The sequence below is a fragment of the Podarcis bocagei genome (genome assembly GCF_964188305.1).
Source record: "Podarcis bocagei genome assembly, chromosome: 5".
Classification (NCBI taxonomy): domain Eukaryota; kingdom Metazoa; phylum Chordata; class Lepidosauria; order Squamata; family Lacertidae; genus Podarcis; species Podarcis bocagei.
In genome coordinates, this window is record NC_138129.1 from 98,200,511 (window position 1) to 98,214,170 (window position 13,660).

The following is a 13,660-nucleotide window of genomic DNA, read 5'->3' on the forward strand; positions in this document are numbered from 1 at the left end:
GCCCTTGCGTGTGCCACATTTACTATGCACTCCTGTCTTGTTAATCTAATACAGAGTAAGAGCATTCTGTGCAGGGATACTTTACAATAATTTAACACAAGATCCCTTGTAGTGGGGAATGAACCTTGGGTGCATATTTGCCGTGCCAAGATAGCATAACACACAAGTTAGCACCAAGCAGAATCAAGGATGTAGGTGGCTTGCACAAGCACTTTCTCCTCCACGAAAATATGCCTGCCTATTTTACTGACTTTCCACCACCCCAAAATGTGTCTTTAGCTGCCAGCTCTGCTGCCTAATACCTGACAGTGATAACCCTACCTGCCCGCGGACTGTCTCGCCAGAGTGGTGCATGCTCTGGTTATCTCCCGCTTGGACTACTGCAATGCGCTCTACGTGGGGCTACCTTTGAAGGTGACCCGGAAACTGCAATTAATCCAGAATGCGGCAACTAGACTGGTGACTGGGAGTGGCTGCCGGGAACACATAACACCGGTTCTGAGAGATCTGCATTGGCTCCCAGTACGTTTCCGAGCACAATTCAAAGTGTTGGTGCTGACCTTTAAAGCCCTAAACGGCCTTGGTCCTGTATACCTGAAGGAGCGTCTCCACCCCCATCGTTCAGCCCGGACACTGAGATCCAGCGCCAAGGGCCTTCTGGTGGTTCCCTCATTGCGAGAAGTAAGGTTACAGGGAACCAGGCAGAGGGCCTTCTCGGTAGTGGTGCCTGCCCTGTGGAACGCCCTCCCAGCAGATGTCAAGGCAATAAACAACTATTTTACTTTTAAAAGACAACTGAAGGAAGCCCTCTTTAAGGAAGTTTTTAATGTCTAATGCTGTATTGTTTTTAATATTCAGTTGGAAGCCGCCCAGAGTGGCTGGGGAAACCCAGCCAGATGGGCGGGGTATAAATTAATAATAATAATAATAATAATAATAATAATAATAATAATAATAATAATAATAATTATTTATTATGCTCAAGTGTGAGCTCCAGTACTTTAATGTCCCCACTAGATAGTGCTCAGGTGCCGCTTTAGGTTTCATATAGGTAACCCTTTCTCCAGTATCAGTAATGTCAGATGATCTAAATTGTTGTGTGAAAATATCACTACTACTAAGGGGTTAATTGGAAACAAATGGTGCTTTGGCAGTGAACTGACATGGAAAAAGATAGGGGGTTGGGGTTTCCTTGAAGATGATTCTAACCTTCTCCCCACTTCTTTGTCCCAAAATGTATTCCCCTGGAAATTTAACAGTGCACTGTATACCCCATTGTATTATGTCTAGATCAGTGAGAGAATTAGCCTTATGTAAGTGAGTTACATTGTGCAGTGAAATGCCTACATTTGATTACAGCAGGCATAGGCAAACTCCAGCCCTCCATATGTTTGGGACTACAATTCCCATCATCCCTGACCACTGGTCCTGTTAGCTAGGTGTGATGGGAATTGTAGTCCCAAACATCTAGAGGGCTGGAGTTTGCCTATGCCTGGATTACAGGCATACCGCCCCGACTTATTCACATCCCTAGATATTTTGCTCTAGGAAATCTAAGGTACTGACCTGTTTGAGAAAGTGTAGTAACCAGCTGGGAATATCTAAATGTGAATGTTCTTGACCCTATGCTGTAGGCAAGACTCATTTACTGCATAACATTTTTTGTGCTCAACGGGAAGGTCCCTTGCTATGAAAAAATTAAGTGGTGTTGGTGGTTTTTATTACTTTGAATGTGTAAACAAACTACACATGGAGTGAAATTCTGGAGAGAACATAGGTTAAAGTGTTTGTTTTAATTATTCAGATCTTATTTATTTAAATATTTAAAGCCTATTTATTTAAATATTTAAAGCCTACATCAGATGATCTCGGGGTAGAGTACACATATATCTAAAAGTAATTGTAATTAAATATAAGCAGCAGATCAAAACAGCAAATAATGTTAAAACACATTGCTATAGTATTAATAGTTCCCCAAAGCCTGAGAAAATAACTAGGTCTCAGTGCTGAAATGCAAACAAAGTTGGCATCAGGTGGATCTCATATGGGAAGATATTCCACAGGAGGGTGTGTAAGTCCTAAAGGTGGGATAGTTGAGAAGGGCCAATACCTTTAATTTGGACCGGAAATGCATTGGCAGCCAGTGCAGTTCCTTAAAAACTGATTTTATGTGGTTGCCTCAACTGTTCCCTTTATGGCCTAGCTGTCCGACGTTACTTCGTTTTCAGCTGTTCAATATTTTATTTCATAATGTGTGGCTTTATCAGCAATTTATTTACACATACTTAAACCATGTGTTCTGCAATGTTACTGTGTAAACAAAATAGACAAACTATAGAAAAAGTTGTGAAATGATTTTAATTCAGTCACATTAAATGAGTAAAACTGAGAGGTTGGAAAGATTCCTTTGTTTGATTTGCCTACTAAGACTAATTTCCTAGTAAACATGCTTCAAGACAGTACACACACACACACACGTAAAAATTCACTGTTTATTTCTTTTCCTTTTGTTTAGTGAATGAACTTATCCTTAAACAAAAGCAAAGATTTGAGGAAAAGAGATTCAAACTGGACCATTCAGTGAGTAGCACCGTATGTCCAAATTTCTTACTCTCATTTTTCTTCTGGGTAATAATTTTAGTTACGGGTACTGTTTGTTCAGATTTGTTGCTTAAAACCACAGGTCATCATGGTAGGAAACTATGAGAGATGGATGTGGAGATGAAAAATGGAACAAAAATATTCTTTAAAATTAAATTTTATTATTACTTTAGATTTTGTGATAGGTTTTTATATTCTAGGAATCAGTTATGCAGTTCCAACATACATATTCAGCTTTTTCTGTTGTGTATGGGGGCTTGGATTTGAGTGGAGATCAGAATGTGTGTAAATAGTCATAGGTTTTCAGATGTAGCGTACCGTGTGTAATTAGTTTATATAACTACAATCCTAGACTAATATAGAGTTGGGAGGGACCCTGAGGATCTAGGAATATGCAGCTGCCCCATACAGTTTTGAGCAGAAATGCTAAGAGGTTCATTCTTCATGCTTATAGTAAAATGATTCACAGTTTTTTTCAATTAAACCTTACCCTGGAAAATAGGGCTCTATATTTCTTTTAAGAATTATTATTAAGACATCGACTTGCCCAAAGCTAGTGTACTTAAATGTTTCCCCTGAAATCTCTACCTAAGTTTCCACTGTACAACTTCAAGGTTTGGATCCAAATAACTATAGGCAGTGTTTTGCTCATTCAGTGGGGCATTCTGTTCCTTACCTATTGTCTCTCCTGAGGGTTAGATGGAAGCTGTGGAATAGTGTACAGTGGGGTGGACAGCACTTAAGATGGGTGAAGCTTTTTTTGTGAGAAATGCATTCTCTTTATACAGTGGGGCATGTCTGTAATCTATAAATTGCTGCAACATTTATTTGCCTGTTTTCACCAACATATAACCTGATGGTATGTCTGTTTGTTTTCTTGCTTTTAGAATGGCCACAGGTGGCAGATATTTCAAGATTTGCTGGGAACAGATCAAGATAACCTTGATTTGGCAAATGTTAACTTAATGTTGGAACTCCTGGTCCAGAAGAAAAAACAGCTGGAAGCAGTAAGCTTTTCCCCTTCTCTCTGTTAATAAATACATTAAGAAGCATTACTTTTTGTTTGGTGAAATTCTAATACAGTCATTCCTTGGTTCTCGAACAGCTTAGTTGACGAACAAATCGGCTCCCAAACGCTGAAAACCTGGAAGTAAGTGGGGAAAACTTACTGGGGAAACCCAGCCAGATGCCCGGGGTATAAATAATAAAATTCCAGTTTTCGAATGCTTTTTGGAAGCCAAACATCCAACGCAGCTTCTGCTTGAGTGCAGAAAGCTCCTGTAGGCAATTGGAAGCTGTGCATTGGTTTTCAAACAGTTTCGGGAGTCGAACAAACTTCTGGAATGGGTGAAGTTCGAGAACCAAGGTTCCACTGTACAGTACAAAGGTGACTTCCTGGCGGTTGCTTAGCATTGTTGCTTAGCCATTTTAATACAAGTAGGAAAGCTTGTAAATGCCACTTACCTGGTAACTTGTGGTGAGTTATAATAGAATTGTAGAGTTGGAAGGTACCCTCAGGGTCATCTAGTCCAACTCCCTGCAATGCATGAATCTCAACTAAAGCATCCATTACAGATGGCCATCCATTCTCTGCTTAAAAACCTCCAAGGGAGGGGAGTCTGTCACCTTCTTAGTGAGTCCATTCCACTGTGGAACAGAAAGTTCTTCTTGATGTGATGGAGGGACTCGAGTGAGGCTGCTTCACCTGCAATAAGAGCTGGGTGAAGCTACCAAGGCACTCTGGCCCTCATACCACAGAGGGACTGTGCAGGCAGGCGGCTTCTTTAAACTGCTTCACTGAGGGCCTGTGGCTGCCTGTGCCTCAGCGAGCTGTTTAGCAAAGCCCCCAATCCAGCTTGCATGAGCTGGATGCTGTGGGCTTGATTAACTGAGAAGCAGACTTACTTAACCCTCCGCTTCTCAGCTGATCAAGTCCCCCATTGGCCCGTACATGGGGTGAGCAGACTGACTCTTTCTCCCCACCCCACCCCATGGACCTGCCTCAGTTGCCTTAGCATGGGCAGATGGGCAGCAGTTTTGAAAGAGACAGAAGCTGCACACAGTGATGCTAATTGTTTCCATGGCTGGCAACTGCCGTCTTTCTCCTCACCTTCTTTCCGACATTGTGATGCCCTACCATATTGTGATGTTTCACAGTGTTGAAAAGCAGATAACACCCAGCCCAACATGTTGTAACAAATCAAGCTTGCACTACTTGTAACCCACCATGTAAAGCAGTGCCCTCGAGAGAGCCATTGGCCAGCTACAAGAGATATGATAAACCTGTTGTTTGCTTGGGTTTGTTAATATCTGGTGGACCAGGATCCAAAATTGCTGGGCTACATTCAGATTTCTGGGTTTAGTCCTGGATTAAATGAATCTGATATTCTGATGGAAAAAAGGTCAACAAAGTGTCTATCCTTGCTTTTTGCACCTTCTCACAGCCATTTGCACTTTTATCTTCTGCTGCATTAACATCAGTCCCTAAGACAGTTGGATGGCACATTGTACGCCTCCTTCCTGCGCCTCCTGCAGCCAAGCTGGTGCCAAGTGTATTGCTCTGCTTTCCTTTGGACCCCGTCAACCAGGATGAGAGGGGAGTCTTGTCATTTGGGCAGCATAGGACCTCCATACCCTGGCTTGCCCCCCCCCCCTGGGAGGACTCTGGTGCTTTTAATGCAGCTATTTGACTTCACCCCTGCAGGTGCACTCCATTGTCTCTCAAGACCAGGCATAGGCAAACTTGGCCCTCCAGATATTTTTGGGACTACAACTCCCATCATCCCAAGCTAACAGGCCCAGTGGTCAGGAATGATGGGAGTTGTAGTGCCAAAATATCTGGAGGGCCGAGTTTGCCTGTGCCTGCTCAAGACAGATGGATTTCAACAACTAACATCAAAATCATTTTTTCTTTTTTGAAAGGACACTACTTTCCCTCCCCGCTCCTCCTATTCCACTGCTGTGTAGAGTGGGTACATATGCACCTTAACAGATTTAATGACCTTGGTGTGCACTAATATGCATAAATTCTTGGCTTGAAAAGCTATTGAACTTTTTAAAGGCTTATTTTTGTATGTTTATACAGCTTTAGATATTTCTAAGGCCTGTTGTGCACAGATTTATTGTATTTATTACACTTATATTCCACTTTTAGGAGAGTTACCAGGAAGTCTCCTATCCAAGCATTTAGCAAACTCAAAGCTGCTTATATTCAGTACTGGTTGCTACATGATGTGCCTTCGAACCACAACTATGGCATGTAGCACAGATATGCATAAATGTATGAACTAACAATATTGGAATTTGCTTAGGAAACATTTTTGTCCCGTTTAAGTAGACACTGAAAAGGGGAGTACTTTTAAAAGGATATGTAGGCTTGGTTAATATTTGCCTAACCAATAGTGAATGCAGATCTAATTAATTGGGTTGGGGAAGTGTGATGCGGTATTTTTCAGCTGCACAACCTTTTCCCTTAACTTAGTCTTCAGACAAAAACGCAATAAAGTGGAACAAATAGCTGTATGCCTGCATTTAGACTCTCAGTTCCTCAGAGAAATTATCCTGGTATATATACAGTATGTATATAGCCTCCAGTAACAATTTACTCTGCTTATTTTCCAGAATCTTTTGTGTTAATTGTATCATTGTCTTTTAGCAGCATAAATATATTTTTTAGAAGGGGAGGATAGCATTGATAATAAAGGATATTGGGCTGGTGCAGATAAAATGCTTGTACTAGGTAAAGAGCCAGATTTAGGAATATTAAGACCCTAAGCCAAAACTTGATCTACTTTGTGGAGCAAATTCTCTCCAACCAAGATTTTCCTTATTGCAGAATCTGAAAATCTAATTTGGAGTGGGTTTCAGATCGTAAGTGAAGTGAAAATGGCCTGTATTTGTATTCCCAAAGCTGGTTCTATAATACATGACCTGGAAAGCTTGTCTGCAAACAAATGCTGGCTCCCTTGCCCTAAAGCGAGATGAGCGTCTTACCCCATAATCAAGTTTGACTGGACTTAACCACCCAGGGGTCCTTTACTTTTTACCTATAAAACCAATAATGTTTGAAACCTAAACATCACATGGATGTGTAATGACAGTCGTTCCCATTTCTGCCAGCGAACGAATGTACAAAAAGATCTGGGTGAATAAATGGGTTTTTAACTAGTGCTGTAAATCCACCAGAGTCAGCATCAGTGAAATCTGAAAGGTGAGGGCATTCCATAATTATCAAGGTGCCACCCATGCAGATTGCCATGTAATGTACATGCTAGGCTTTCCTATTGTACAGGGTTTGTGTACATATTTCCATTTGTAGTCATGTATCACCTTAGCATCTTGTATATGCACATTTTCAGAGAGAGAAAATATTTGCATGTATCTTAGAAATTTACTTTTTTATTTTATTTGGCACATAGTCCCGTTTTTATGTCTAAACCTTCTGTTACAGGAATCCCACGCTGCCCAGCTACAGATTTTGATGGAATTCCTGAAGGTTGCCAGGAGAAATAAAAGAGAGGTAACGTAACCTACTTAACACAACCTACTTGATTTACTACTATTGATGTCTTTTTTTCCATTGCACTATTTTTAATAATGCGAGTTGGCATATCACATTGTGTTAATAAAGAAGGTGTGTGGGGTGGGAATCCTTTCCAACAGAATCTTTAAAACACATGGATTTGAAAGACTCCATATCATACTGTGAAGGATGGTTTGTGTTCTTGTGTTTCAACTTGAATTGGGTGTTTCTTTTGCTTAACTTTTAATATGCTGGGAAAGAAGACTGTCAAGGACATAGTTGTTGGCAGTTGCAGGAACTTTTTGGAGCAAATTGCAGCTGGGGCTAGAATTGGGCAGCATTACAAATTATTTTCTAGCAAAGTTTTTAAAAAGTCTTAATGTGGAAACCCTGCTACTGTGTACATACATATACTATAGATTCTAGGATGATTTAATTTTCCCCCCTGAAATAATATTGTGGCAGGTCTTATCCCATCTTTATAAAATGTGGGACAAGGGGAGATGGTATCTGTTTGGAGTATTGCGAAAACATGAAGTTTTGCTTTAATTGATTTATAATGGGGGGAAAGTGTTAAATCTCATAGGATGCAAGTAGGTTTACAGCAGGCTTGTTGGCCTATTAGGTGGGGGGAAAGGAAGTTACCCTACATGGCCAGTGTGAATATTTGTCCTTCCAACTTAAATGAGTGTGCATTTAGGGCCATGGGGTTGCGCACATGTGATTTCAGATTTACTCTGCCCTTGCCCCTCAGTATTGGTGATGCATCTAATGATGATTAGCCTGGAATAAATAAACTATATTTACTCTTAAACTCACTGACTATTTAATTTTAGATGTTGTCATCATCATATCATTATTATTTCTATTTCTATTTTTATACTGTTTTTCCTGTGTCCCTGAGTATATAAAAGCCTTTCCTCTTGGTCACAAATCTTGTAGTTTTTTTGCAAATAGTCTTTGTCTTGTCCCTGAACACCCCACTTATGAATGGTAAATTGGATTTAAAATTAGTTGGCTACTTTAACTTTCTTGTTGGCCAGCAGTAACCGCAGGGTACGTTAAGACTTCCTGGAATGGTCTCTTGGTACCCTTGGGAAGGATCTCCCAAATGCCATAAGAAAACAAAAAGGTGTGTGACAGTGGAAATATGTTTTTATTTGTTCCTGAAATGTATACCCCAACTTTAAATAGCCAATTGGCTTTAAAAAGTTAGCAGTGTTAACAAGCCTGGAAACAGAGCGAGGTTTCCACTTAGCAGTACCCAGTTGATCGGTGCCATGGTCTAGTTGAAGTCGAGAGAGAGCTGGTAATAGTGAGGCAGCAAGAAAATAATTTTGGGGGAGGTGTGGGGAACTCAGTTTCTGTACAATGACTCCAAGGCTTCAGAAGATAAGGTAGTAGCATTCTGTAAAATTGCCAAGAGGAGTGAATAGGAAAGGCCTAAGCTGTACATTCTTCTGATGCTTCTGAAAAGAAAGAACTGGGTTGACATAGAGACTAAAATCCTCTCAGGAGATACCAAGGAGGGCGGGTTTTCCATATTGCAGGGGGTTGGGCTAGATGACCCTTGGGGTCCCTCCCAACTCTACAATTCTCTGATTCAGTCAAGGCCTGCACCTCCTCCTTTAAGTGAGCAGGCCAATTTAGGAGCATATCAATATAATCCCTTCTCACTTAACTGAAGCTTGGCCAGCTGAAAATTATTCATTAAGTTTCTTATAGCATGCCCTTCCTCCCAAAGGAGACAAAGGCAACAGCTACAAAGGCAGCTACCCTGGAAGTGTTGCACTACTTTATTTAGCTGCGTACATATACTGAACATTCTGGAGTTGTCATCTTCCTAAATATATCCATTCAACTGATGGTCCTCCATCAACATAATGAAGATGTTAAGTAGCGAAAGAGAGACTGTCACTAGTTATTGCGTGGTAATTGTGGACAAATAAAAACATGAATTCTCCAGTGCCGTTGTTAGCTCCTGCTAATCACTTTTCATGTCAAACATTGTTGCTTAGGTCATTTGCACATGCGTATCGGATGATTGATTTATAGGGGAGGAGAAATGACAAAGGCAAAAATCATTCAGATCACAGATAGTTCATTATTTCTTGTATTCCCAAGGTAGGCTTTTAGCTTCAGTAGTAAATTTTCCATTATCCTTTTTTTAAAAAAAATATGTTTCAGCAATTTCACTGCTCAGTTAGATGAAAATAGCCACAATAGCATGCAGCAGGGATTTTTGCTGGTTTAATGCTCATTTCCATAAGCATCCATCCATTTGTTTGCCTTTTGAAAAATGTGGCATTCAAATCTCTGAAGTTGATTACTCAAAACTACAGTTGCTTTATGATCAGCTTTCTTTTTGTTGCTTTTATAATCTTTATGGTTTTTGGAAAGTGTTCATATAACCAGGGGTAGATTTGACTCTGGAACATACAATGAATTATTGGCAACAACACATTTTATAGACTTTGTAACGAAAGCATATGGTGCCTATGTAAGTACACCCATCACATTTCACAACTGGGTGAGTAGGTCAAATGAAACAATCATTTGAAGCATATATTTGGTATGATTTTCCATTATTGCATTTACTGCACAGATGATAGCTTCGGTTTTCCTTGTTGGCAGCAGTAGTGGGTCCTACCAGTTGTGAAGCTGCCCCTCTTGATGTCCTGGACAAGCTGGTGATGTGTCACTTAATCCAGGGTTTGTTCAACTGTAAATTCAGGTCTCATACGAAGAGATGCTATTTGGGATGTTCACATCATCCTAGGTTTTTCTGCTTCAAGATTTCATAGGCATTTAAGTAGGCAGTGTGCCCCACCCCTCTATTTGAAAATGAAGAAAAACTATCATCATCCACTGTTTGATTTTGCATACTGAAACCATCTGGTTACAGGTGTCCACAGCACCTTTAGTTTTATAATAATAAAATAGTCTTCCCAAACTGGTGCCCCAGATATTTTGAATTATGGCTCTCACCATCCTCGACCATTAGCTATGCTGGCTTAGTTTGATGGGCATAGTAGTCAAAAACATCTGGAGAGAACTAGGTTAGAATCAGGTAATAGAGAGTGATCTCTGGCTTGGAATCTTGGTCCGAGATTGCAACAGTGCTTACTGAAGAAGTAAACACTGCAAAACCTTCTTGAAAACTAAGTATCTTGTTGGTGGTACTTCTAAATTCTGAGCAAGAGTGTCTGGGGTAAATTCTGGTTTGTTTTTTTCAGTGCGCCAAACTGAATAAGGTTTTTCTTGTTTAATTCTCTGGTGAGTGGTCCTTTGGTAAAGAAGTTATCACTTTGTTTTATTCTACCCAGAACCTTCAAATGTAATGTTACTTTCTAAACCACTATGTGGCCTGTTTCATATTGCTGGAGCACTTCCTTCCTTCCTCATGTGTATTATAAACACAGGATCTGGAATTGTGATACAGTTAGGAATTGTATGCTATACTTTGTGGGTTTGGATGGCACATGATGTGTCTTCAGACATCCTTTTGTGAATGATGCTAATGGATTGTAACATTCCAATGTGGCATGAAGCATTGTGTGAGTGTGGTAAACATATCCTACGAATAATGAAGAGGGTCACACTTATCTCTCATTTTGGTAGTTTGGTGCTAAAGCTGATAATAAAACCTGGAGATTTTATTGATTGTTTTGAAGGTGACTATTGACACTCTGCCCTGTGTTGAGGGCAACTCTCAGCAGCCACGTTTTTGCAAAGATCTTTCTGTGACAAAAGTAGTAATCTAACGGCCATTGATTGAGATTTGCCATTAAAACTGACTAGCTGCTGGAGTGAGAGTGCTGCTTGCTTGTAAACGTTTGCAGGTGCAATTAAAATCTCTGACCACAAAAGCTTTGCTGCCTCACAAGAAAGTTCTCTGTCTGTCTGCTCTCTCTCTCTGTAGCGGAGGGACTGACTCCAAAAGCTCTAAGAGCAACTCTGGAAATAGTATAATGTGATTCTTTTTTTCAAGATGATGCTGTTTTGTTTTTAGTCAAAGTGCCCCAATTTTGAAATATTCCTGGCTGATAAGGAACCTGCTCAATCCTTTGTCCTTCTCCTGACAGCTAACCAATGAAAGGGGGAAATGGGTCTGTGTGGGGGGCTTGGAAATGGGGGGCAAGCAGGAAACCTCAATCTGGCTCCAGCGCTTGTTGCTTTTTTCCTCGCAGCTTTGGTCTTTAATCCTATTAAAAGGGTCTGGCTTATTGGACACTAAAAAGGGAGAGCCCATTACATGCGGCAAAAACAAGGGAAGGGAAAACCACTCAAGGGAGTTTTGCAGCCTAAAGAAGAGACTCCCTTTCCTTCTTGCAAACCTCCCAGGAGGACCCTTTCTGCCATTCCATCATGTCTACCAAGAGAAAAAAGTAAAGCAGGCACCGATCTCTGCACGGATAGAGTTTTGCAGGCATTGGCAGGCTCTCTTCCTCCCCAAGCTGTTGCAGAGGCACATCACAGTTAGCAAAAAAAGCAGAGCAAGGGTGGGGGGGGGCACACAAGGCAGGCAGACAAAGAGGGGAGGCTCAATGTCAGTAGGGAAGTGGACAGACCCTTCCCATTGGGGATGTGCTGACTGCACACATATATATCCCAAGAACGAAAATGGGGGTGGGGTGTCAGGATGGGTTAAGAAGGGGGGAAAGGGTAAGGCAGGGCAGATTCCACAGATCTGAGGAGCCGGCCAGGGTAATGAGGGAGAGAAAGCAAATGAGAAGGAGACCAAAGAGGACTGAAGGAAGGTTGAAGGTGTAGGGGAAACTCAAAGAGGCTACCGTATTTGAAGTATGGGAGGGGGGATTAGAATGCCACAAGGAAGAAGCTTCTTTTCGGGGATGCGGGAGTAGAGGTGTAAGGAGAGGGAGAGAACTGAATGAGGCAGGGAGCAACAAAGAGGCAGAGGACTAGGGACAATTTGGAGACCTGTTTTCTTGGGGAGAGTGGGCTGTCCCATAGATGGAAAAGTGGTTGGTGGAAAGAGAGATGGGGGAATTCCTCAATGCAAAGGTCCTTCTTTTGGGGATGTGGGGGGAGGGGATGTTCCCATCCTTGTGAAGAACTTGGGACATAATGGATTCAGGGAGATGATGAGGCAAAGAAAGCTAGGACTTCACTGCCAGGACAAAAATGGTGGAAGGAGGAGAGGCAGGGCAGAAAAGCCTTAAAGGGCCAGCGAGTAGAGAGGGAGAGGGAATGGAGAATGGGAGGATCACTTCAAATACGAGACAAACTGCATCCCATATTAAATCAATACAGAGCTTAGCATTTTACTTTCAAATACAAGACGATTCTGCATTTTAAGGAATGGGTGGCAGCCCTAGTCACAATTGAATCTTACGTATCATGGCTACTGTGCAGTATGGGTTGATACCACTATTCAGGTAAACTGATGGTGTCTAGATAACTCCTCCCCTTCTCTACTAGTAATTAGTCTGTTTTGATTTTTATTCAGTGGATTTAGTGGGCCCTGGATGTGACATATTTTGATATAAGCTAGTTGTTTGATATAATGCCTAGTTGTATTTTAGCTGCTCCTTTCAAAAGATTTGAAATTCCTAATGTTAACATTGATGCATTGCCAATTCCCAAATAAACAGAATGTTTATCACTAGGCAAATTAAATTCAGCTTGGTTCAAGTTGAATTATTTTACTTGTTTCCGAAGGATTTTTTTGCCTATTTGCTATTATCTTACAGGCTATAGCAATACAAGTGCTGGGTGGGTTATCAGTGACTTTCTAATTATGTGAAGCATAATTGCTTTTAAAATCACTTTAAGAACCTTGGATGTTAAGAGTACCACATATTAACGTTTAATAATGTTGGGCCCCTTTATTACTGAAGCTATGCAACGTAATGTTCTTGCCTGTGACATTTTTGTTTGTTTATATAATGCACATTACTTTGTGCACAGTGACTACCTGAGATGAGTATTTTTTCCTAACCCATTTGCGCTTCCTTCTCTTTAAGGAAAATGATTTATTTTATGCTAGTGTCAGTGTTTCCAGTACAAATTGGCTTAGATTTTGCTTATCCCTTTTTTCATCCACAGCAACTGGAGCAGATCCAGAAGGAGCTGAGTGTTCTGGAAGAAGATATCAAACGAGTAGAGGTGAGGCACTGAGCCATTGTTTGCAACTTGAGCAGTTTTTCATTTCCATTAAACTGTCTGCATTGCTGTGAGCTGCTGTGTTAAGTTTATGGCAGTTACTTCAGTAATGATGAAAATGAACAGATTAAGCTTTCTGGTTAATTTGTTCACTTGAATGCTTGAGTTTCCGCTTGATGAGAGGGTATTTCAAATATATGTATACCTTCAGTGTATTCAGAATTTATTTCTCTGTGTGTAGCTTTCTGTGTGCTTCAGCTTGTGAGGTATTGGGAGTTGCATCATAATCCTAGATGGCTCAAAAGAAATAATTATTATGGGTCATACTTCACTTCGGACTCTGATTCTACACCTCTGCTGCCTTGTGGGATATATTCGGGAGAAGAAAAAGCCAAGGAGTAACCTAAACAA

General features: G+C 40.9%; 1 protein-coding gene across 3 annotated transcripts in view; it reads left to right on the top strand.

Moving 5' to 3' along the window:
• The window catches only part of COP1 (COP1 E3 ubiquitin ligase), a 106,532-nt gene that overhangs the window by 7,253 nt on the left and 85,619 nt on the right, over positions 1-13,660 (top strand). For 2 of the 3 annotated variants that reach the window (XM_081194387.1, XM_081194386.1), the window contains exons 4-7: positions 2,516-2,592; positions 3,489-3,608; positions 7,052-7,120; positions 13,193-13,252. In XM_081194387.1, the coding sequence (XP_081050513.1) occupies positions 2,516-2,592; positions 3,489-3,608; positions 7,052-7,120; positions 13,193-13,252 (326 nt within the window). The remainder of the gene's footprint in view (positions 1-2,515; positions 2,593-3,488; positions 3,609-7,051; positions 7,121-13,192; positions 13,253-13,660) is intronic. The other variant, XM_081194388.1, reaches the window with a different exon arrangement.